This window comes from Oryzias latipes, chromosome 15 (assembly GCF_002234675.1).
Source record: "Oryzias latipes chromosome 15, ASM223467v1".
In the NCBI taxonomy this organism is placed as follows: domain Eukaryota; kingdom Metazoa; phylum Chordata; class Actinopteri; order Beloniformes; family Adrianichthyidae; genus Oryzias; species Oryzias latipes.
Genome location: NC_019873.2, coordinates 14,164,638 through 14,188,941, shown reverse-complemented (window position 1 = coordinate 14,188,941; position 24,304 = coordinate 14,164,638). Strand labels below are relative to the sequence as shown.

The 24,304-nt window shown below is 39.3% G+C and overlaps 1 protein-coding gene and 1 long non-coding RNA gene across 4 annotated transcripts in view; one reads left to right on the top strand and one right to left on the bottom strand.

Annotated features, from left to right (window-relative positions):
* The window catches only part of LOC101172355 (protein kinase C epsilon type), an 86,579-nt gene extending 69,872 nt beyond the window's left edge, over nt 1–16,707 (bottom strand). The window contains exons 1-2 of one of the 2 annotated variants that reach the window (XM_011484252.3): nt 16,622–16,707; nt 15,941–16,516 (exon numbers count right to left, since the gene is read on the bottom strand). In XM_011484252.3, coding sequence (XP_011482554.1) covers nt 15,941–16,288 — 348 coding nt within the window. In that variant the 5' untranslated portion in view covers nt 16,289–16,516; nt 16,622–16,707. The other variant, XM_011484251.3, reaches the window with a different exon arrangement.
* On the top strand, nt 16,180–17,380 carry LOC110016506. 2 transcript variants are annotated; one of them, XR_002291818.1, is made up of 2 exons: nt 16,180–16,295; nt 16,608–17,380. It is a non-coding gene; the product is annotated as an uncharacterized LOC110016506 (long non-coding RNA). The 2 variants fall into 2 exon arrangements; XR_002291817.1 differs by lacking the exon at nt 16,180–16,295 and adding an exon at nt 16,415–16,523.
* Nucleotides 17,381–24,304: the final 6,924 nt, after the last annotated feature.

Genomic DNA, 24,304 nt, shown 5'->3' with positions numbered 1-24,304 from the left:
TTCTGGTCCCGATCTTTAAGAACAAGGGTGACACGCAGAACTGCAGCAACTATAGAGGAATAAAGTTGATGAGCCACACAATGAAGCTGTGGGAAAGAGTAGTGGAAGCCAGGCTTAGGAAGAAGGTGGAGATTTGTGAGCAGCAGTATGGTTTCATGCCCCGTAAGAGCACCACTGATGCCATTTTTGCTTTGAGAATGTTGATGGAAAAGTACAGAGAAGGTCAGAAGGAGCTGCATTGTGTGTTCATAGATTTAGAGAAGGCGTATGACAGGGTGCCGAGAGAGGAGCTGTGGTACTGTATGAGGTCGTCTGGAGTGGCAGAGAAGTATGTCAGAGTAGTTCAGGACATGTATGAGAGAAGTATGACGGTGGTGAGATGTGCTGTAGGTCAGACAGAGGAGTTCAAGGTGGAGGTGGGACTACACCAAGGATCAGCTTTGAGTCCTTTTTTGTTTGCTATGCTGATGGACAGGCTGACAGACGAGGTAAGACAGGAATCTCCCTGGACAATGATGTTTGCGGATGACATTGTAATTTGCAGTGAGAGTAGAGAGCAGGTGGAGGAACAGCTAGAGAGGTGGAGGTTTGCTCTGGAAAGAAGAGGCATGAAGGTCAGTCGTAGTAAGACAGAATACATGTGTCTGAACGAGAGGGATCAAGGTAGAAGCGTTAGGTTACAGGGGACTGAGGTGAAGAAGGTGCAGGAGTTTAAGTACTTGGGGTCAACAGTTCAGTGTGATGGAGAGTGTGGAAAAGAGGTGAAGAGGCGAGTGCAGGCAGGTTGGAGCGGTTGGAGGAAAGTGTCAGGAGTGTTGTGTGACAGAAGAGTGCCAGCAAGACTCAAAGGAAAGGTGTACAAGACAGTGGTGAGACCAGCTCTGCTCTATGGGTTAGAGACGGTAGCAGTGAGACAGAGACAAGAGGCTGAGATGGAGGTAGCGGAGATGAAGATGTTGAGGTTCTCCTTAGGAGTGACCAGGTTAGACAGGATAAGGAACGAGTACATCAGAGGGACGGCTCATGTTGCCTGTGTTAGCGACAAAGTCAGAGAAGCCAGACTGAGATGGTTTGGACATGTTCAGAGGAGGGATAGTGGATATATTGGTAGAAGGATGTTGGAGATGGAGCTGCCTGGCAGGAGGGCAAGAGGACGCCCAAAGAGGAGATACATGGATGTCTTAACAGAGGACATGAAGTTGGCTAATGTTAGGGTAGAAGATGTCCATGATAGAGTGAAGTGGAAAAGGATGATTCGCTGTGGCGACCCCTGATGGGAAAAGCCGAAAGAGAAAGAAGAAACATCTGTTATTCTGCTTTGTAAATTTCACCTATCACAATTTATTATTTATGGAGTCTATCCCCTGCAGTAAACGAGGGAACACTGTTGAACCTTCCACAGTTTTGACCACAAATGTTGGAGAAACCTTATGACTGGCAGTTTGTGAGTCTCATTAACATGTTGCTGCCCTCCATAAATACGTTTGTGTAAACTGACTTTGAGATATTTCAATGCATTTACAGCTTAAAAATTGAGATGGTAAAGAAGTCAAATCAGGACTGTGCTTAGCAAACACATGTGGAAAAAACCTCTCTTACAGAACAATCCACAAGAACATTCATCATCTGATTCCTGTTGCTGCGGACATTAGTTTGAGTTAAGCAGTGCTGACAGGAGCAGCAGGAGAAGCAGAGACGCTTTCGTCACCAGCAGCTTACTACACCAGGCACTCCTTATGTCTGTGACTGCACTGCGCGCTGTGGTACTGAAAAACCCGTACTGTACATTGACAACACAACAGATAAACAAATGACAGAGGCTTCTGTAGGACCTGACAGCCTTTGCTCTCTTCCTCTTGCCTTCCCCTCTGGGAAGTAAACTTGGACAGTGAAAACAGGAAGTAGGGCCAACTGTGTGACTCAACGCACTGCCTCTATTTTTAGTTTGGACTCAGACACACTAACACACACACACAGAGCCTAGCCTCTGCATTCTACGGTGCATGCAGAGGACAACCCTGTACACCAACCCACAGGGAAATAGAGGTCAAAAGGGAGCAAGCCTGAGCTTTTCCTTTGTTCATACGGAGAGGTAACTGTTGTGAATCCAGCAGCATAGAAAAGAGTAAAAAGATTGTAATCTGAGCACCAACAGGGATGCTGTCATTAATTGTCCTTTTACAGGACTTTAAAAAACACCTACTCTATATGACATTAATTGAATATTTTATTGACCAACAGTGTTAATGGTGTGGATGGAGGATGCAACGTTAACTTTAAAGTTTTGCCCTAAACTAGAACTAAGTTTTGTATTTATCTATTTTGGATGATTATCATTAGTTTAAGATCTAAAACTTGCACTAAATGCAAACATAAACCTCTGATTTGATGATCTTCTATTTCCCTTTTTAGCTGCTCCCTTCAGAGGTGTCCACAGCCAATCATTCGTCTTCATTTTTAATGTTTTCTTGACAGTCAGATTTTCTTTTAAATTTTAATCCTTTAGCATGTAAATTGCCTAACACAAAACAATTTACAAGTTTTTTTCAGAAAAATCTTTCAAACGAGAAGCAAAAGAAAGCATTAGTGAGTTACATGAGCTATGCACATAAAGATGTGTTTTGGCCAAAGCAGCTCATAGATTTTGTGCATATTTAACCCTTTAAAGTTGACATTCTTTTGACTACCGTAACTCTTCAACCACTTACATAATTAACACAATTCCAGAGAATAATAGAGCTAAGAAAACCAGTATTGCACAAATATGCATATTGGTGCAAAGCTGATATACAGAGCGGCTTTTCTCCACATCACAATCAGCTGATTCAAATAAATAGTCAAACTAAAGTGCGTTCTTTAGGTGACATCTCTGTTGTTAAAGAGTTAATGCTAGAAAATGGCTTATATTATATTACAGGGACTGAACATATTTCACTGCTGTTTGACTGTATGATGAGGACAAGATCTCTCATAATTGGCTTCTTAAAATAAATCAATGCTGCCATAGTGCATATCATAACAATTTCACTGAGTTGGCATCATTTTACTGTGGGCCTATCATTATATGAACCATATATACCAAGTTTTAATTCAATGCAATACACTTCACCTGATGAGTTCCTCATAGCATGATTGAGAAAAAAGCAAGTTGCAGAAACAACTGTCAGCAGTAAAGAAAACCTCCTCTTTCTGTTAAACATTCATGCTGCATAAAATACTTGATCAAGCTTAAGGGTGTGTCAAAATATCAATATGGTGATATATTGCGATATTTAGTCCCGTGATTGATTCTTGATGCGTCTTCATCAAGTATCGACCTTTTATTTACGTTTTAAGACCCTGTAAAACGTTATGTTAATCATCCTTGGGTAAGACGATTCTTCGAAGTGTCGATAGGGGGCGCTCGTTGCGAAATCGGCTGTTGCGGACGGATGAAGAAGAATGCACATTCAAACAAAAATGGCGGAGGGGAAAAACAAGGAGAATAGCGATAGCAGTAAGTTAAAAGATGCGGCAGCAGCATTGAAGCTGCATCACCCGGAGCCGTGGCTGTTGCTGGCCTGAAGCCGACATAGCTGGCGTGGATACCTTTTTCCAGTTGAAGCTACCACTGTCTTCTGCGAGAGCAGAGGCAATAACAAACGGGATTGCTGTTTAAATGTACAAGGGGCTCTGTCCCTGCAGCGAGGCGGAGAATGAGGGAGTTTGGTTTTTATTGAATGCATTAGAGCCACGCTTTGACATTCCCTCTCGGAAATACTGAAGAAATGATTACTGCACTGTACGCCCAAACCAGAGCTATGGTTGAGATGGAAACAGCAGAAAGAGTGGCATCCCTGCCCTCAGACCCCCCTTCTCCTCAAAGCAGAGGTAGACGAGCGGCGTCTTGACGCTAAAAAGCTTGTGGTTCTCAAGAAAGACATGAACATATAAACATACATTAGATGCAGCTTTTCCCCAAACGTTTTGTTCACAAAGATGTTTACTTTTAGATGCACTTTAAGTTCATGTATTTTATCCCTGGTCATTTATTTTGAGAGCAGTTCATGTCTTAAATAACTTAAAGGAAAGTTCCTAGCTACTTGATTTTTGATTTCTGGGAGAATTTTATTTTTGTTTACACCACATTTGAACTAAATGGTGTCATGTATTTTGAAAAAAGACACTATAATTTGTTCACAGAATTAATATCTGATTTACAGCAATTTTTTTAAATAATGCGATAGCTATGGCTTTGTTTTTCAAAAGTTAATACCAATGTGCCTGGCAGCTACTTGACTTATTCATTCTCCTGTTTACAGCAATTTTGTACTAAATAATGGCTGCTGTTCATGTTCACTATTGTTTAAACCAAATTTTACAGATATTTCCAAATGTAAATTGTCATCGTTGACAAACTCAGAAATGAGTATTACTGATTTCAGCAATGTTACACAAAAGTCTGTTATGCATTACACCAAATAGGACACAAGTTGTTTATTATCATTGTGTTTAAAAACTAAAAAATAAATGGGGAAATATTTTCCAAAAAGCAGTTTTTCAAGTTCTTCTTTCTTAAAGTTTGATATATCGTGAGTTGTTAGAGGCGATGTGTATCGTTTATCACATTTTCGCCACATCGTGATAGTATCGTTATCGTGAGCAATGTATTGCAAATTGTATCGTAACGTACCCAGTGATTCCCAGCCTTGATCAAGCTACACATTAATTTCATGAGATCAGGTGTTTTAAAAATAAAATAAATAAATAAATGACACCTCTTCTTTAAGATTTCTGTACCATAAATTGGTTTTTCACAAGAGCCTAAGCTTAAATGCATTTATGAGACTGTTCAGCACAGAGCTGCACTCGCTACAGATGACTGAACATGGTCACCTCCTGGTCGTCACACTCGCTGTGTCACTCCCAACAAGCCGTCAGCTCAAGCTGCACTGCACTTTTCTCTGTCTCAGCGTTTTCTTGAACCACAGTTGTTGATATTCAGAACTGCAGGCAGCCACACAATCATGTGGCTTTATACCACTTTCATCAGCACAATGACAGTGTTAAAACCACAGCTAAGAGGAAGAAAACCTTGAAACAAAACTCACACAGGAGATGCGTTTAAGTCAGCTCCACTTTTTTTTACGGTTTCTCACATTTTTTTTGTCATTTAGTAAAAAGGCTATTTTTTTTCAATTCTGGTCACAAGGGTTTTAGCTAAGGAATAACAAATATTTTACCTCTTCTAGGGCTACACGATACGAGGAGACAAACATCTAACATAGAAGGGCTCCATGCGATTGGTCTATGATGTAAAGGAGTCCATTCGATTGGTCAAATGCATAAAGGAATTTATTTGATTTGTTAAATGCCTCAAGCTGGCATAAGACTGTTTTAGCACATTTAAGGTAACCATTTATTGCAATTTTTGTCGTCTTTTGTGATATGCATATTGCACAGCTTGATATTGCGATTACGATAAATTTGCGATTTATTGTGCAGGCCTAATCTCTTCCGATTTTGAGTCACCAACTAAAACCAATAATCAGTATTTGGTTCTATTGGTAGTCAAAATGTATTTTAATATTTTGCATTAGAAAAAAAAGATGCAGAAAAGCACATTTGAAAGTCTGACTTTAATATGTTTAAAACTCTTTTTTTTAACCTGTGTAATAAACACAAACTAAATGTGTGAAGTAGAGCTGGTACAAAACATAAAAGAACACACTTCTCAAATTACACAACTGTAAGGTGGTAGACAGGTGAGAGGATAGGTGAGAGTGAGTGAGCTCAAACACAGATTGAAAGGGATAAAGCATGAGAGCAAGTTGAAAAGCATAAAGGAAAAACAACACAGACAACAATCAAGCAGCACAAACATCATTTCCCTGAGTATTATGTGTGGGATGAGTGTTCCTCGTGAAGTGCTTGTGCACAGGTCAATTACTCAGATGATCTAATGAAAAGTGTTGCAAAAAATGAGCTGCTCTTCCTTGTTGTTTGAGGTGAAGAGGATGGAATAAGCTGCCAGACCTCAAACCCATTGAATATTTGTGGTGCCTGCTTTGGGCTTCAAGCTGGCACCAATGTGACTAATACAGCTATGTTCCCTGACTTCTGACAAATGTCAGTTGACGAACAGGATGCCATCAAACTGAAGTTTGTGGTAACCAGCTATAACCAGAATGCCAGGTGCCAAGATCTTCCAAAACCTCAAATAGGTTCAAACTAAATGACAAACAAAAGAAGCACATTGGGGAAAAAGGAAAAACTTGAAGTTATGTAAAGCAATTCTAATAATACACTTGCTAAACACTTACTATTATAAGCATTTAACTATAGTTTAGGGAGAGTTCCATTTTTTCACAGATTCACTCAATGTTTTAGGTTGGTGACCAGAAGAAACCATTAGATTTTCCAATTGAAGCATGTAAAATAATGTAAATATCTAAAATAACAAATTCATTTTAAACAAACTTGACCTAGGTAAGATAACTAAGTAAAAGCTAGAACAAATTGCACTAACATAGCAGTCTCAATTCCTGCCAAAGCTAGAGTAATTAAAAACAGAAATGAACATCCTTACGGTGTTCACATAGAGTTAACAATAGAGAGAACACTCCCCTTAGAGCTCGTGATGTCACGGTGGTTGCATTATGACTGCCAAACCTAAAACAATTATCAACAAACATGAGAGTAATGAGCAATTGTGTAATCTTTGAACGGATGGAGGTCTTTAGTTATACACCAGATCTTCCTAAAATTGAACACACTCTGGTTAAAACCTGCCAGCTTCATTGAACGCACACAATAAAAGCCAAATAGGCCAGAGAAGAACCAGGAGTCTGGGGAAAGAACAGTTAACATGGAAGCCTGTTTGCAATTGTCCCAAATTTTTGAAAAACCCATTTAGATAGCAGTGGATAGCATGTGTGATATTTGGCAAATGTGCGCTATGGTTCTGTATATTGGCAACCATTAGTGTATTAAAACAGTTACACTTGGTATTTATACTTGCACAAGGAGTTTGGAAGTTAACAAAGCCACATTATACAATTCTTGTAAAGCCATAATGAAGGCCTGAATTCAGTGTTCCCTCGTTTATCACAGGGATTACGTTTTAAAAATAACCCGCGATAGGTGAAATCCACGAAGTAGGATTACAGATGTTTTAAGACTGTAAAAACCCCCTCACTACACAGTTTATACACGTTTCAGACAGACATGAACATTTTTACACTTATCTCTCTTAAACTCTCAAAGTTCAAACCTTTGTGCAAAATTTAAGTCAAGTATTATAGAATGAAAACAAAGATCTGCTTGCGATAGAAATTTTATGTAGATTGAGATAGCTGTGTGTATCTGTATAAGAGATGCAGTCAAGAGGTTGATTATACATCCATTTAGACAACAGAATGGGGTGCACTGTTAAAAAAAAAAGGAAAATTGCTAAACAATGAGACCACAAAATATAGTGAGAGACCACTGTACTGGATTCACTATTGTGTCAATACTTTTTAAAGTTTGAGAACTTTTTTGGTTAAATTGATTTAATTCCTGCAAAATTGTTCATTGTAGGCTTACCCCGTTTAACCTGATTTGCCCGACACTTTCTTGGTGCAGTTGTCATGGGCACAAGACTCACACGTGCTACATTTGAAGGCAGTTTTAAGCTCTGATTTTTTATGACAACAGATTTTAACACTATGAAAACAGTAGAGCACCGTTTTGATAAAGAAGTATCATGCAATTGTGGAACCAATACTCTCCTATCTTGAACTCATTAGTTATTTAGCATTCAAACTCAACGTTATGAACATATCTTCAGCCTTTTTGGATGTGTTCCAGCAACAGAGATACAAAAAACTTGATACTTATTTAAAAAAAAAAATCTTATGATTCAGTGACATACTTGATGTAATGCATTTTGGACACATTATTTCTGCTTGTGAATTCTACTCAACACATGTATGCATTAATGTGTAATTATGTTGCTTTTACAAGCCAATAGTTTCAAAGGCAACAGCGAAGCCTTACTTATTAATTTCAAATAAATCCCTACAGTACAAACAGTGTAGTCTCGCCCACCCGTCACCCTTCTCTTCCAAAGCTCTGTCGTTCAGTCATTTAAAAATTGACAGCCGACTTTGTGTTGCAGTCTTCTGCTTTACACCCCGCCCGTTTCGCTCCATCACCATACAGAGACGTTTTTTCAAAAGCCTTTCTCTTTTTAACGACAGGACCGCTGCCCAACAAATCAAATCCCTGTTCAGAGGAGTGCTGAGACCCATGATGGACATAGGAAACCCATCTCCTTTTCACGTCAGATGGTCCCTTTGCCATGGCACTATTTCCCTTTCTCTGTTTAAATCTCAAAATTCACAAATGATTCTAAAAACCTTGTTGGACTATAGAGTAGATAGTGAAAATTTCACCGTCAACTGACATTGTTTCTCCATTTCTCTGTCCAATGTAGCAGAACTCACTCAGGGTCAGATCGAAATGCTTGCTTGAATAATGAGTTTCAATTTCTTGGTAGAGGATTTACCATAATGACAGTGTGTGTGTGTGTGCTGTGCTAGATGATCTGTTCGACCAGCATTTTCTGACAAAGGTGTCTGTTAACAGACATTGTACAGGCTTGAATGGGAACAACCTTCAAAAAGAAAAAAAACATCACTTACAAGTCACAACGTGGCTTTTAGGTTCCTGTTCACATGCTCCTCTCAAGTGAAACTTGCAAATGTTTGCATGCCTAAGCTCCCCGAGTCAGAGACGACACGTTGCTGCCACCACCACCTTTCTTTGAAGTGATGCTTTCAATGTAGGATTCCAAATGAGGCAGAAGTTTAACAAAGGGTTGTGTAAAGGTCTAACATGTGTCATTTCTTTAAATAAATCCTAAATAAGGTTTTCTTAGCACAGTATGTCTGTATAAACACCACAGAGGCATGAAATAAATCAAATAGAAAAAGAGTCTGCAGGTGTGGAGAACAGACTAAAGCATAGTTATCACAAAAACAGAACGTGTCAAAGTTTTAGTGCTACAATAAGCACAGGCTTTACTAATCATTCAACAGTTGTTAAAAAAACAGAAGTATAGAAATGATTAGATAATTTGGTACAATAATCCAAAATCTCGAAGGACGTCTGGCTTAACGGACATTTAGCATGATGAGGTGATGGACTTAGAATAATCCCAGATTTTTAAAATAACTACAAGAAAAAAAAGACTAACATCCATTAATCAAAGTAACATTTTCCAATTTGATTGATTAACACAGAACAAATGGCTACCAACAGGAGAAAGGAGCCAAACGGTTAATCCGTTCAGAGTATTTCTGTGGTTGTAAATAGGTTTAAATAAATTTGTATCTGTAGATCTGTGTTTGCACACAGAAAAAACATCTTTCTTTGAAAGTGTGTGAAGATTACACCAGTAAATTTTCTATAGGAGTGTTAAAATAATGTTTATTTGTTTTTTTGCAGAAGCACAAATTGATAATGTAAAAGGACAATTTTTTTCGCACTTATATATGGACCTCCTTATACAACCGACGACTGCTTTAGAAGAGAATATTAAGGTAGATGCAATTGATCTTTTATTAAGATGCCTTCCTGTATTTCTAGAAGGATCTAATAATTTCCTTGTCTCGAAACCTTTTTTTTTTCAAGCCGCCGTCATAAGAGAAAAGTCACGCATGCACGGGACGAACATGCAAACTTCACACAGAAAGGTCCCCCATTGGTGATTCTGAGATTCTTCTTGCTGTAAAGCAAGAGCGCTAACCACTGCGCAGCCCAAAAATCTATGCTGGGTTATATATCTTTTTGAGGGAAAGAAACAGGGGGCACGTCACTGTGCAAACACTAAGGATCAAGCCATAAAAAAACAAAATATTTGTTTAAACACTTGTATGTTAAGCCTAAAAGAAGAACTTAAAAAGAAATCCAGTATTAGATAAAATATATAGCATAAACCAGGATATTTCCTATTTCTAAAACATTCAGATTTTGTAGTAAAGGGCATTTTTTTCCAAGGTTTTCCAAAAATTGATCTGAAGTCAATCTTCACTTTTGCATTAGACCAAAAAAGATAACAAAAATACAAATTCTAAATTAATAATAAAGGAAAAAACTCCAAAGCTACATAGCCTTGTGAAAAAAGGATACCCCATGCAATCATTAGTAAAAACTATTCCATATAATTTTTGTGCTATGTTAATGGCAAAAAAAGAGAAACAGAGGCTACATTCTGCAGTCAAATCTACCCATATGGTTAAATTCTAAGTTTTTTATCTTTTTTTTTCAACCCAAAATGAAAGGAATGAAAATGAAGACAGTAAATAATGTATTTTTTGGGATCTTGGAATAGAATACCAAAAAATGGCACACATCTGACATGTCTAATAAGATATGTAACAACAGTTTGAACTCACGAGCAGTCTTCTTATTGCTTATTTGACGGATAAATTATTTTAATTTTATTGCGACTAGGTCCCTATAAGCACTTCAGAACAGCCTACAAAGAGAGTTCTACAGCCAAGAAAAAGTTTAAAAAGGTAAAATGACTAAATCTGTGTTTTTTTTTTACAAATCAAATCAATCTTTATTTTTATAGAATTTTTGATACATAATGTAACCCAAGTACAGGGAGCCGGTTTAGCTCGTGCTGGTTTACGGCGCCTTCCGTCCGTGAAACCAGGGTTCGACTCCGGGCTGCTCCCTGTTCCTTTCTCTACTTCTGTGCCGGTCCCAAGCCCGGTTGCTTTGAGAGGGTTGTGTCAGGAAGGGCATTCGGCGTAAAACATTGCCAAGTTTACCGTGCGACTTGTTCGCTGTGGTGACCCCTGATGGGAAAAGCCGAAAGGGAAACAACAACAACAATGTAATCCAAAGTACAGCAACTCTCCGCAGCCATCTTTCTTTGCCTACCTGACCATTGCTGGCTTCATTCACCCACATCTCTCCTTCTTTCTCTACTGCTGTCGATCGGGTCAGACAAGAGTGGAGGAGATTCAGCTCCAAGCAGACAGCTGGTTTCAAAAGGCCGTGTCCTCAGTTTTGAAGGTGGTGCAGAAATAAATAAGCCAAAGGAGCATCCTCAACAAGTGTTTAGATAAAGTTCCAGAACTTTAGAACACATCATTTTGGTGACCAAAGCCTTAGTCACATGCACTCCTACGGGAGTTTACTTGTATGGGTTGTCTGAGACCATGGAGTGTCGTAGACAGGAGCAGCCAAATATTAACAGGAGCACAGCTACCCAGAAGGACAGTTGTGACTAAATGAAAAGAAGAGAATCATGGAAGAGAACCTTGGTGAATTCAAGTCTGTAGGATTTACTGTCCATCTGATGGTGGAGTGGATAGTCTCCCACATCTGAAACACATCAAGACCTAACCCTCAGATTGCCCTTAGAAGAATGTGAAGGTAGAGAATGTCATCTTCCTTTTACAATGAGCCCTACTACATCTCAATGAGGAGAGAGAACTATAGCACAAAGGGCACCACAGGGACTGTACTAGCCCTCTCACCTTTAGAGAGCGGACATCCATGTACAACACAGAACAATTTGATGTAGACTTTTTCAGATGACACTACCATAATCAAATGTGTGAAAGAAGGTAGTGTGGAAAAGGACAGGACATTAACTAGTGATTTTCTTATTAACTACCGTAATTTCCGGACTACAAGCCGCTACTTTTTTCCTGCGCTTACAGCCCTGCGGCTTTTTCAGTGACGCGGCTAATTTATGGATTTAATTGGCGGCCGCCGTGTACGTACTTTCGAACTCAGTGAATAGTTTGAACTCTTTATCCAACTCCAAGCACAAGGCATTTCTTTTCAACACACCTCTTGGCAGCCAAACAGCATGGACTTGACTTTAGGTCTTAGACACTTCAGTCATGGTTCAACAAAACGAAACACGCATGCCCGGCCGCATCCCAGAATCCTTTGGGACCATTAGACCCAACGTGCACGTGATCGCCGCTACAATATGATGAAGCTTTCAAGTTAAAAGCAATCGTTAAAAGCAGCGTAAAAAAGTCCACCATCACCAACGGGTTTGGAAAAGCCGGTTTACTACGTGACGGTGAGAACAGCGCATGGAGTGAATGTACACTCCATTTACGGTTTCTAAGGAAACCGTAAAAGCGGAATTTTGCTTTGAAAAGCTCACAGCCTCCGTGTGAGTTGGAGACATCTTCTCCTCCTGCTGCTCTTAAAGAGCTGCGGGGCCGATGGCAGTCTGATGGCTCCCACACGCAACAACGCATCCGCCCCTCTTCCACAAAACGTACAGTATTAAGTCAGATTGCTTTGCACAGACACGATTTGCTCGGTCCACCGGCGCAACGGGGACGAAGTGCTCCTCCTTGAAGCCGCCCTGGCCAGAGGTGTCGGAGTAAATAGGAAGGGGAGACAAGGAGCGCGCGGGGCGGGAGCGGAGCGCAGAGGCGTCCGCGGAGTGCAGAGGCTTCTGAATTCTGACGCACGCGCCGCACTGAGGCGCGCGTATCGCGCTGAGGCGCGCGCTTTTCAGTCGCCGCTGCTTTATTTTACCGTTGTGTTTTTTAACCAGTCCTGTTACTCCCATAACGCTGCCGCGACACAAGCGGAAGGAGAGCTTTACCCGTTCACCCCTCCATGCACTGCTGATACTTGCTCATTCTTAAACACATACAACAGTATGGCGAGCCGGGCGTTGGCCCCGCCTTTAGCCCCTAAGACTCATGGGAAATGTGGAATCGCGGATGTAAATTTCCTCATCATAACTGAGGGATGTATGTATGGTTACTGTTTGTAATTTTATGTATGATACCTAGATTTTCAATAAGTAAAAAAAAAAAAAAAAGAATGAAATAAAAACACCATAACTGAGGAACTTGTGAACAGAATACAGGTCCATGCTGTTTGACAGATGTCGATACACCTAAATGCATGAGCCAGAGGCAAAGCTGGCTACACCCACAATGTACTAATGAACTGTACTCACTCTGGGATGCTGGGCGTGATCTGTCAGGAAATATCGCCTAAATATCGCCTAACACATGCGCGGCTTGTACTCTGACGCGGCTTGTGTATGTATAAAAGTAGTTAAACACGTAAAAATGGGTGGGTGCGGCTTGTAATCGGGTGCGCTTTGTAGTCCGGAATTTACGGTAGTCTTTTTTTTTTTAAGTGGCCTGAACCTACTGCATCTCAGCAATCTTTATGCCTTTTTCTAATTTACAATCAATACCATTGGTACTACTTACTTACTGTGGTAGATTGTTTATGTTCCAGTCTACAAGTTTATTTAACTTTTGAAACGCTTAAGTCAAATGTTCACTAATGTTGTGAAGCTAAATGCTACTGTGGTTGTACCAGAGCTAAAAACTAAATAACCTTTGAATGCTCCAGGCACGGATAAGAACTCTACTTGATAGAATCCTCTGTTTCCTACAGTAATGACTCAAGGCTTTTGTCTTCTGATACATTTGTGTTGCCTTTTCATAAATGTTAATGACTTCTTTTCCTGTTACCACCAAGAATCTAGATCCTTTTTTTTTCTTGCAACATGACCTTCTTATTTACTTTTAGCATGATATAGAATAAATTAAAGTTGGACTCTTAAAAAAAGGGGAGAGAATTGCAGAAATGATGAATGCAAAAATAGGTTAAGCCAAAATTAAACAAACGCTCAATTAGCAGCTGGTAAATCCGCTCTTTAATTATTTCTTTATTTCAAAGGTTAAAGGTCTGTGGCAACCAAAACATGGTTAGGAAGTGTAATAGTGGTACATTTTAAATGTATAGAGAAAACCAGATAAAAGACAGCATTAGTTTGATTGCATTACGCAATCAAACTAATGACTGAAATCCTGGTTTCAAAGATTGAGTCATCACATTAGAGACATCTTCCCTTAGCAGAAGTCCAGCTCTGCCTCTGCTGTGTACGTTAGCATTACTCACCAGAAAATTGCAGAAGCTCTTGAGTTGCTCCAAAATGACATCAGTTGTTGATCTAATACCTGATTAGACTGGAGACAAGCTCAAGCTTGAGAGATTGTGGAACGTAAAGTTTAACCAATGCGTTGTTTGGTAACTTGGGTACTTACCCAATGATGACATTCTGTCACTTCCTTTTTTTTATTTTTATTTTTTTAGTAGAAATGGCTTAAAGATACATTTTAAGGCTTAAGAAGCTTTAGACTTTTTTAAATCTAAATTGAACTAAAATCTTGTTTAGTAGTGAATAAAGATAATTTAATAATGTTTAAACAGACCTTTTTAGGTTTGATCCTGCTTTACATCTTCGACAAACCATATAAAGGGAAATGTATGTATTGTTAACTTATTTTTTGTTTTTTTTAACCATGTACCATTTTTTGATGAGCTGGTCTTTTAAACTACATGATAAACTAGACTAGATAAACTACATAATAGTGTTAAACTGACTAAAATTGGAACAAAATAACTAGTTTATTCATATGAAATGTATAAATTTAAAACGTGAATACCTACAAGAAGCATGACTCATTTCTAGTTTTGGATAACCCGGGGGATTGTGTCTGCACCTGTAAATTAAATTCACAGTGGGGTTTAAGCAAACACTGAAAGAGAATGATACCTGATGCGTGTCTACTTGGAACTCATGATCTGGGGTTGTAATCAGGGGTTAAGACAACAAATAATTCCTGAGCAAAGCTAGATCTGCAGCACACTGCTCCCTCTGGACCATGGGTAATAGCAAAGATCTCCTTTTTGCACACTATTCATTCACACAACGTGAATAAATAAAAAGAAAACAAGCCATTTAGGGTATAAATCTGAACTGAAGCTATGTTCACACCAGCCTCTGCAACACACATTCAATTCAACCGCTTTCAATGAAATCATCTTATAAATGCGCGTACCAACGCGTTTTGGGCGTCTGCATAGGTTTGCACAATCTCTTCTTACAAATTGCATGGCCACTGAACAAGCGTTGCAAGTCAAACCAGTTCAATCTTTGATCAATCTGGGATTCAGATTTAGTTATGAGGTATGGATGACTTTAATTCACGGAAGTATCAACTGTTTGAAAAGTAATCATGGAGGAGAAAGTCATCATTTAAGTTTGTGCCTGGCTGGAATTTTATGACACCAAGTGGTTCATCTATCAGGATAAAGCCTGGAGCAAGAATCGCAAGATTTGCACCACTTCAACATTTTGAAGCAAGCCTCTTCCAGCTGTAGGTGGCGGACATGCTCTAGTAAACAGTAGTAAAAGAAATAGAAGAAGAAGCCCCACTCTGCTTGTCCAGTGTGAACGCCATGTGCAAAAAGCTTGCTCATGAATGTGTTTTTCTTGAACATGCGTCACATGTCCAGTGTGGACGAAGCATAAAACCTCAAATCCATCTCAGTTAATGACTTTTATTATAAAATAAACCACCAATCTAAACAACTCTTGGAATGATAAATGCACATCTGATCCTGCTGCCGTTTCCATTTTATCATCTGCAAAATAACAAATTCGGTTTTCAAAGTTTGTTTGGTTTATTATTATTGTTGTTCCCACCTTTTAAACTCCACCAGGGAATGTATTTGCAGTAACAACTAAAACCTTTCAAACCCAACTCTGGGACCCAGAACAGATGAGAAACACTGCAGAAAAATGCAATCTGTCCATTTCTCCTCATGAAATATTCATTGAACTAAAGCGCTTTGCATCCACCAGCTTTAGGTTACACTAAACCACGTTGGATAAATGCACTTTTCTGCAGAAATAGGCGCTTTGCTAGAAAACAGCTGAGGAGACTTCTGGATCCCTGCACATCCATACTTGGATGATTGTGCATTTCAGTTTAAAAAAAAAAAGTGGCAGGAAAATGTTTGCTGACTCAGCTGGTTTGTGTTTTGCTGTTGAAGTGGGCAGTTTGGCTGCACCCTCAGTCCCTCACTGACTGTTGCCACACGCGTGACTCACCCACTCCTCCAAGTGCTTGCTGCCGTTGTGCAGGATGTCCTCAAACTGGATGATGCAGTTGGCCACAAAGTCGTCGTAGCCGATGGGCGCGTCGTGGAAGACTGACAGCTCTATCCTCCGGCCGTCGTGGACCTCCGTTGTGAACTCGTCGTTCCACGTGGGGCTGTTGGTCTTCTGCTTGGTAGAGGTCTGCCCCACGCGAGAGTCGTCCACGTTCAGGGCGATGTAGGTGTCCAGCAGGAAGGTTTGGGTCTTCGGGCCGACGGCGTGACGCAGGGACCAGGCGGTGGGCTTGAGGTCCAGAGCCTCGCAGATCTTGATCCTCAGCTGTCCATTGAAGACCACCATGGCGCCGGTACTTGTTTCCACCGCGGAAGGTTTCTCCTCCGAAGCTCCTCGCGCCGCTCCAGACACAAATGCTCCGTTCAACTGGTGGTTCCACGAGCAGAACCCCACTCGAGTTCAGTTCTGAAGCGAAGTCTGACTGTTGCTGTTCAGAATTTAGTCTGGGTGTTTTTAAGACAAATGTGTTCGAAATTCCCCGCAGAGAGTCGACCGTCAGCCCGGGAAGCCTTCCTTAAAAGTGCGCGGAAGAAACATGAACTGCTACAAGGTTACCAAAATAAAATAAAAACATTTTTTTTCTTCTTCTTTTTTCTACTAGCAGACGTGAGCCGTTACCGTCGAGGCGTTGAAGAGCTCCCCGGGTGAAGCGGGGGTCCCTGGGTGTTGCATGGCACCGAGTAGGTGGGAGGGAGGCTCCAGATACCTGCTGGCAGAGGCTCCTCAGAGATGTTCGAGCCCGGACCGCTACGACCAGACGGCGGCTGGCGTGTGCCGCAGCAGGGGCGGGGTGGAAAAGCAGCGAGTTCGGGGGAGGGGGGCGGAGATGTAAACAGGGTGTCCTGCTGCAGGGCCTGCTCTCATCCACTGCTGCTGCTGCGTGGAACTTTCCGTGGACGTACCTCGGGCTGTCTCCACTCCTCCACCGCGCGGCTGTGGCTGAGCTGCGCAGGAAATGCGACAAACGCGTCAGGCTTTGCGCAGCTCGCAGGGAAAATCCACGACTTTTATTTTGTTAAATTAAAATACATCCATTTGAGCAAAGCTCCTGTACTTCTAAAAGTATGCTTCATTTTTAAAATGGTGTACAGGGAAAAAGAATCAGCCGAAATGAAAGGTGCAGACATAATAATGAACATCCATCTTCTCAATAAACTGCCAACTCCACAAAAGATGGGACCTCAGAGGATGAATGCAGGGATATGTGAGGCATGAGAGGAATGTCAAACAGATGACTGCAAACCATTGCATCCTCATGATCAGACTCTGTGCTGCACGGTATATACACAATCTGTGATACCTGAAAGTGCATTCCTGACATTTTATATATCTTTTACCAATCCTTTTTTTATGCCAATAAAGAAAAAAAACACTTTAGAGTTCAGTAAGTTAGACTCTTAGGAAGCACAAGTGGCATTTAAACTAGAGGAATTTCTGAAGAATCTGCAAAAGAAAAACCCCATGCTGCTCTACAAAAACAAAATCAGCATAAAAGGAATGAAAGGGAAAGAAGAAAACTTTTTCCCCCTTTACATACTAAGAATAAAGAAAAATATTTAAAAGAAAAAAAGCTACAATGTATGGTGCTTACATCAATCAAAAACATTCAGTTTAGAATAACACGAGCACTAACATATAAATGGCGTATACTTATATAGCGCTTTCTACCTTCTTACGAAGGCCCAAAGCGCTAACATATGTGTGTCTCTAAATTTTGGTACCTGGAAATCAGCAACAAAGTGTATTTTTATAGCAATTCTTTTCTAACATGTTTTTGAAGGTAATTTATTATTTGATTTCAATATTTGATTGTTTTAGATTGTTCCATTCTCATTTAATCTAAAATACATTTTTCTTATGTTTTTGTCCAGACTTTTGACCTAGAGAAAATATTGCATCCTTTTATTTTTTTAAGGTTCTTTGTGTTCTGATGTGCTTTATGCAAATCAACTAAATCTTTACATTTTAATATTTTCAATTTACTGAATGTTGGATTGAATGGATCACAATAATTACTGCCAGATATTATTCTTATCGCCTTTTTTTGTAAAACTAAAATTGAACTTAAGTATGTTTTACATGTGTTCCTCTAAATTTCAATGCAGTACTTTTGATATGGAACAATCACGGAGTCATACAATTAATACAGTGCTTTGTTATCTAGAGCTGACTTAAAATTATGTAAAAAAGCAGTTGTTAATATTCTTGTTTTGATATTATGAATTTAAAATGTATCTTTCTTCACTTTGTCAATACTTTTACCATCTATTTCAAATTAAATATTGAGATTTTTATTTCTTTAGCTAAATATAATTTTTAAAAAAGTTTTTTCTCTTTTTTCAATTTAGTGATCTTTTATTTACATCAAACCTCTTTTTTTCAGTTCTGCTTGGACCACCTCTTCTATTTGTTGTAAATCAATTGCCAAATTAAAAAAGAAAGTGTCATTAGCAATTAAGATATATTTTAAACTTATCCTATGACTTCATCAGTTGTACATATTTAATTATAACCTGCATTTTAGCAATATACTCTACTTTAATCTCAGACTACATGGTAAAAAAAAAACGGTGCAGTTGATCCACAAACTTGGTTAAGGTGGGATTTTATTTAGCAAACTTAAAAAAAATGTATAAAAACTTTAAAAAATCAAAGCTCTTTATAATCAAACTACATTTTTTTATTTCCCCCCAAACAAATACAGCCAGGATTAGTGGAATGTTTGCTAATACATAAGTAAAATGTCAATGTCTCGAGACCATTCTGGATGCTGCGCTGGTAATTTCTTGGATTCCCTCTGACATTTTTTTAAACATCTGTTATTTAAGTACCCGAGCCAGCAGGAAAGTTAACATGTGGGAGCAGCTGATGGCAAGCTCTCCAAAGCTCAAGTAATGCCCAGAATTACATCCCAAAGCCAGCCAAATTGAAAAGGGTTAAGGATGCCATACACTATGTCAAATCATCTTAAGATACCAGACCCACACAACACATACTTTAAACTAAATTAAGTTCAGTACCTTGTAGTTTTTTTTCAATTTCCTTTACTGCAGCTAAGCTTGCTATCCCTATAGTTGCTCATTTGGGCCCAATATTGTCTGAAGTCAAGGGAAAAAACATGTTAATCTGTTATACAGCTGCTAAAAAAATCATGACCTATTTGGTCAAAGTGTTGGAAACCTGAGATAGACTTGACTGGATCTATGGAATTACTCAGGAAGTAAAGATAATACACTGAAATAAACGAAAACTGAACTTAAACATGACATAATCAAAATGTAGCTAATGTAACTAAAAGGCTAACAAGGAAGGTTTTGATTGGATGTAGTGAGTATTGAACCCTTGAGACCTATGGATGCATATATGCATTTGAAATTTCCTTCTATTTCCAATTTCTTTTTTACGTGACATAATTTTCGGCTGTGACGTTGATTTGGTTAATGATGTAAACCAGGGATAGTTAACTCCAGGCCTCAAGGGTCGCGTTCCTGCATGTTTTCCAACATACCAGCATATTCTAATTGGCGGGACACACCTGATCCAGTAATCAGTCAGGAGTAGGGCTTGGATATTTGGAATGCAGACACAGTGGCCCTTGAGGCCAGGAGTTGCCCATCCCTGATATAAATAGTTGTAGGAATCCATGATCACTCAGAGACACTTAATGTTTTTAATGAACTAGGGCCTGACCTGCACGTACCAGAAAAAGTCCTCAATGTTTTTTGTGGCAAAGGCCTGAAGTGCCCCCTTGTGGATGAGTAGGTTGGAATTAATCAATCCTTCAGAGTACGGTGTCTAAATCAAGACCTCTAGGCTGTCCTGCTAATTCTTCAGATATCCCTAATTTACTTGCTGCTGAGTCAATGAGAAGCTGCAATGACAGGGTTGTTCAGTTAAATGGTTTGATTGCTCAACAGAATCAAACTAGTGAATTGGTCAAAATTTGACCTGGTTTAACTCACAATGCATGTTCAATGACCATGTGTTTGGTATGTAGAGCCCGAGAACGGTCGTAACTTGCGGAGCTACGGGTGAACACAGGAGTTTTGGACACAAAAGCTAGAAACGTGCATTTATGCGCATTTATATAGACTTTTCATTGGAAGTGGCTGCTTGAAAGCGCTTTGCCGAGGAAGGTGTGACATCCAAGTTATGTCAGAAGGTTTGGGTCAGTTGATAGATTTAGGCCAGTTGTCAAAAATAAAACAGTAGTTAACGAAACCCAAAAGATGACAAGACAAGAATTCCATTGGCCCCAATTACCAGAAGTCACTTAACCCTTGTGCTGTCCTATAGGCACTTTACCATTGGGAGTCATCTAGACCCACTAGACAGTATTCTGAACCTTTTTTCTTTCATGGATTACATGAAATCTTTCCACCTTTATCCACCTTTGTCATGGTAGGAATAACACATCAAAGTATGAGCGGGGTCATCTAAGATAGCACAAGGGTTAAATGTTGCGGTTTGTGTGGAAAACTGCACATGGTTGGAACAATGCCAATAAAGGGACACGTCGTCAATATCTCACAAGAAGATTCTTGATATATTTTAACTCAATTTTACATTATAAAAACTTGATCCATTTGAATAAAATGTTTACTCTATCATCATCATCATAAACAAAAAGGCCGCAGCATATCTGGAGAAGTTTTTTGACTTGTTGTTTTTAAGTGTTGATGTGCAGACACACTTTTCAGTGCACAGTTTAGGTTCCAGAGCTTTTCGTCAACAAACTGTCACTGGAAACACTTTGAACAACCTTCATAAATGACGTCTTTAAATATTATGTTTATTCAACAGTTCTATATGACGGCAGTCATGTTAATGACACTAAAGTGGCAGCAGCTGAAGTGTGTTTATAAAAAGCTGCACGGTGGGACGGATGGTAACAAAGTGATGAGGGGGAAAGTGGTGTCAGTAAATTACTTTAATAATTGCAGGATGGATTGATGTTGTGAAATGATGCATAAGATGTGGTGATGATTTTAATGGTTGTTGTTCCTACTTACTTGATTTGATTAGACCTGACTTCTAACTCTTTAAACAGACGTTACACAAAACACCTCTCCAATCAGTGTTGTGTCTTGTTATTTGATTTTTTCTTTTCTTTTTTTTTACATTTTTTTATTGGTTGGGTAAAAGGGAGTTTTATGCAAAGCAGACGAAGCAGACCATACTTTTTCATTGCTAAAGATAATTTGACTGACAAAAAATTTATCAAGTCTATTTTAACTTCTTTTGCACACAAACAATATGGACAAAAGTTGAGTTTTTTACATGAATCTGTGGTGCCTGAAATATCTCAATGTGCTGCAATTGGTTGACTACATCCACTGCAAAAAGACTTCACAATCGCAAAAATAAAAGAATAGAAATTTGACAACATTAAAACATGAAAAACATGATTAGCTTTTGATTCAGACTTTAATCAGCTGTTAAGGCTTTTTATGTGTAGCCTTTGAGTTTAGTCTTTGAAGAAAACTGATAGAAGTGACAAATGAATCGTTGTAGTCTGTTTGCAGGAGCCAAGAGGCTTGTGTCTGCACACCTTCCATTCCTCACCATCAGAAGAACATCATACTGCCTGTGGCCAGATGAGGACATGACCTCATGACCTTCACAGAGATGCAGAACTCTGGACATCCAGTTGAAGGTCACATTTTCCCACTGCTGACAGTCAGGATGCTGATGGAGATCACTGCTGGCAGCTCTGGCACCCTGCATGAGCAGAGCCTCCAAATCCTCTTCACTGGTGTCTTCTGCTCCCAGCAGCTGCTGTGTAGCAGCCTCTACTGCCCCCCGGAAAGAAACCAACAACCTACAGATCAGCCATGTTGCTCTGGAAGACTGTCTACAGCCTAGATGCCCAAAGTGACTTTAATGACTTGGAGTTGCTCCCAAACTATTTGATTGCGAAGCTATGATGCATTAAATGTACTGCAGCTGCTCTTAGTGTTTGTTTGGTCTCAAAGAAGCTGCTAAAATAAGAAGCGATGCAAAGCTCAGGTCCACTGTAAACCCTTGAAGAATCACAGAAACTTTGATACTAGAAACGATCCTCTAGAACAGGGATCTGCAACCTTCAACACTTAGAGAACCATTCAGGTTGATTTCTCACTGACCAAACAGGAGTCCGACTTCACCCTTAAGAGAAATAAGACACTTGTTACTATTATAGTAAACAGAAATGAACCATTGTGTTTATGCCATAATAAAAACATAAGCATACAGACAAAATAGTCTTTTTTTTTTAGATTGAATAGTTTTTAACTTTTGACAGAGGTTCACAGAGGTTATATCGAACATATCAAGATTAAATCAGAGCTAATTAACTGACCCTGACCATATTGTTAACCATAGTTGCACTTAAATACTTGAATTTGTTAAAAAGTAGATAATTCATTGTCTGGTATGCCTTAAGTATAAATTCTGGTTGGTTGGTTCCATAATGTTTCAAAGTCAAGTAAAATCTTAAATTGATAGAAACACAACCGACTTGAAATCCACACATATCCAATCCAGCATCTTCATATATCCACATCCTTATCAACTCACACTTACATTTTTATGCACACCTTCTTCATCTTCACCGTATGAGGAGGTTTTTTCCAATGAAGGGAAAGTGCCCTGGAGCAAAGATAAATTGCACCAATGGGTTGATGTCCCTCAGGGAAAATGCAAACTGTGACTAAGCATCAGAAGAAAGCTGGAAGGTTCAAGAAAATGACAACAAACTGGTACTGGAGTGGAGAACCTGAGAACATTTACTAAAATTAAATGTACTGGGGTGAACTGATGAGGAGCATGAGCTTGAATGCAAAGGATGAGAGCATGGCAACACAGGATGAACAAAAAGATGAGGGACATGAGGTGGCAGACCCATGACACATGGAGGCGTGAACAGGTGGGACTACCAAAAAACCCACAGACAAAACCCTCGTGGGACCCATTCTTTCAAACCTTGTCCAACATCTGGAAGAGAATGCTGATCATTGATAACTCCAGGTATTGGTGAAAAAAAAGGGAAAGGAAATGCAAATAGATGGCAGAACATATGGAATAGTCCTGAAAAGGTTAAAGTAAAAGAGGTGAAAATAATAACCAAAGGGAAGTATGTGTCCCAAAAATAAAATTATCTGGATAAAGATGAAGACTTTTTCATCTTAGGGTCAATAACATCATCAAAATCTTAACCTGATTCCCCTTTACAAGGATTCAGCAAAATTGACGATGTTAGGAAATAAACTTACACTTTATGAACATTAGGCTGGGATATTAAAAAGTTTTAATCCTGAAAAGTCTCAAAAGTTGCACACGTGTTATTGCATTAGCAGATTTTGAACAGTAGGGGGCACTAGATGTTATCCAATATTTCTTGGCATTCTGCAAAAACAGTTTATTTTTCTCCCTGAGTTTTTGTCAGACCCTCCTCATGCTACTTTTGCTTTTTTTTTTTATTCAATTATTAGTATTGTTAGATAAAAGCATGCCACTGGCAGAGTCAGTCAAACATCAGCTTTTGTAAACACTACACACCCTGGAGCAAAAATCCAAGTGCTCACAGAGTAAAGCCAGAGTTTGCATGCACCTGCTATACGTTCTGTACATACTCACAATCCTCATTCATCTACCACTGATGTAGTTCATTGTAGCATCATGTAATTATAAACAAACTGATAAAAATCAATACCCCTTTATTTTCTCCCCCCCTTTTTTTGTACAGGGCCCTTTGTGTAAGCAAATCAATACCAGTCTCTTGAGGGGAGGTTAGGAACGATCCATAATAGGATTCAACTCAACCAGCGGGAATAACAACAAACAAAACCAATTTCCCACAGGCAAACATTGAGCTTTCACAGTACTCTTTGCTGCCCTTCAGTGCCTCAAAAATGGCACCACGTTTGGTAGACCTTCAGGGCCAGAATCATAATGTCTAATTTCTACCAGTTTAGGCAAAAACACCATAAAAAATAAGAGTGTCTGGTTAAAAATGACATAAGAGATACTATTTATGATCTATTAATGGAAAAAAAAAACACTTCGCTTCCCAGGAATAAACAGTAAAAAAAAATTCTCTTATAAACTAAGTATCCCAACTTGAAAGCAAAGCAGATGAGAAAACGAAATTTGATAAGCACTCTTTCAAACTGAGAAAAAACACAGATGGTTTTAATGTTGGCAAAAATTGGAATTAGAGCAAAGAAAAGCAGCACCGGCAGCAGCAGCAGCAGCAGCAGCAGCAGTGTTCTCTGCGGGTAGTTTTGGGGGACTCGGGAGAGCTGTGAAGGCAAAAGAAAC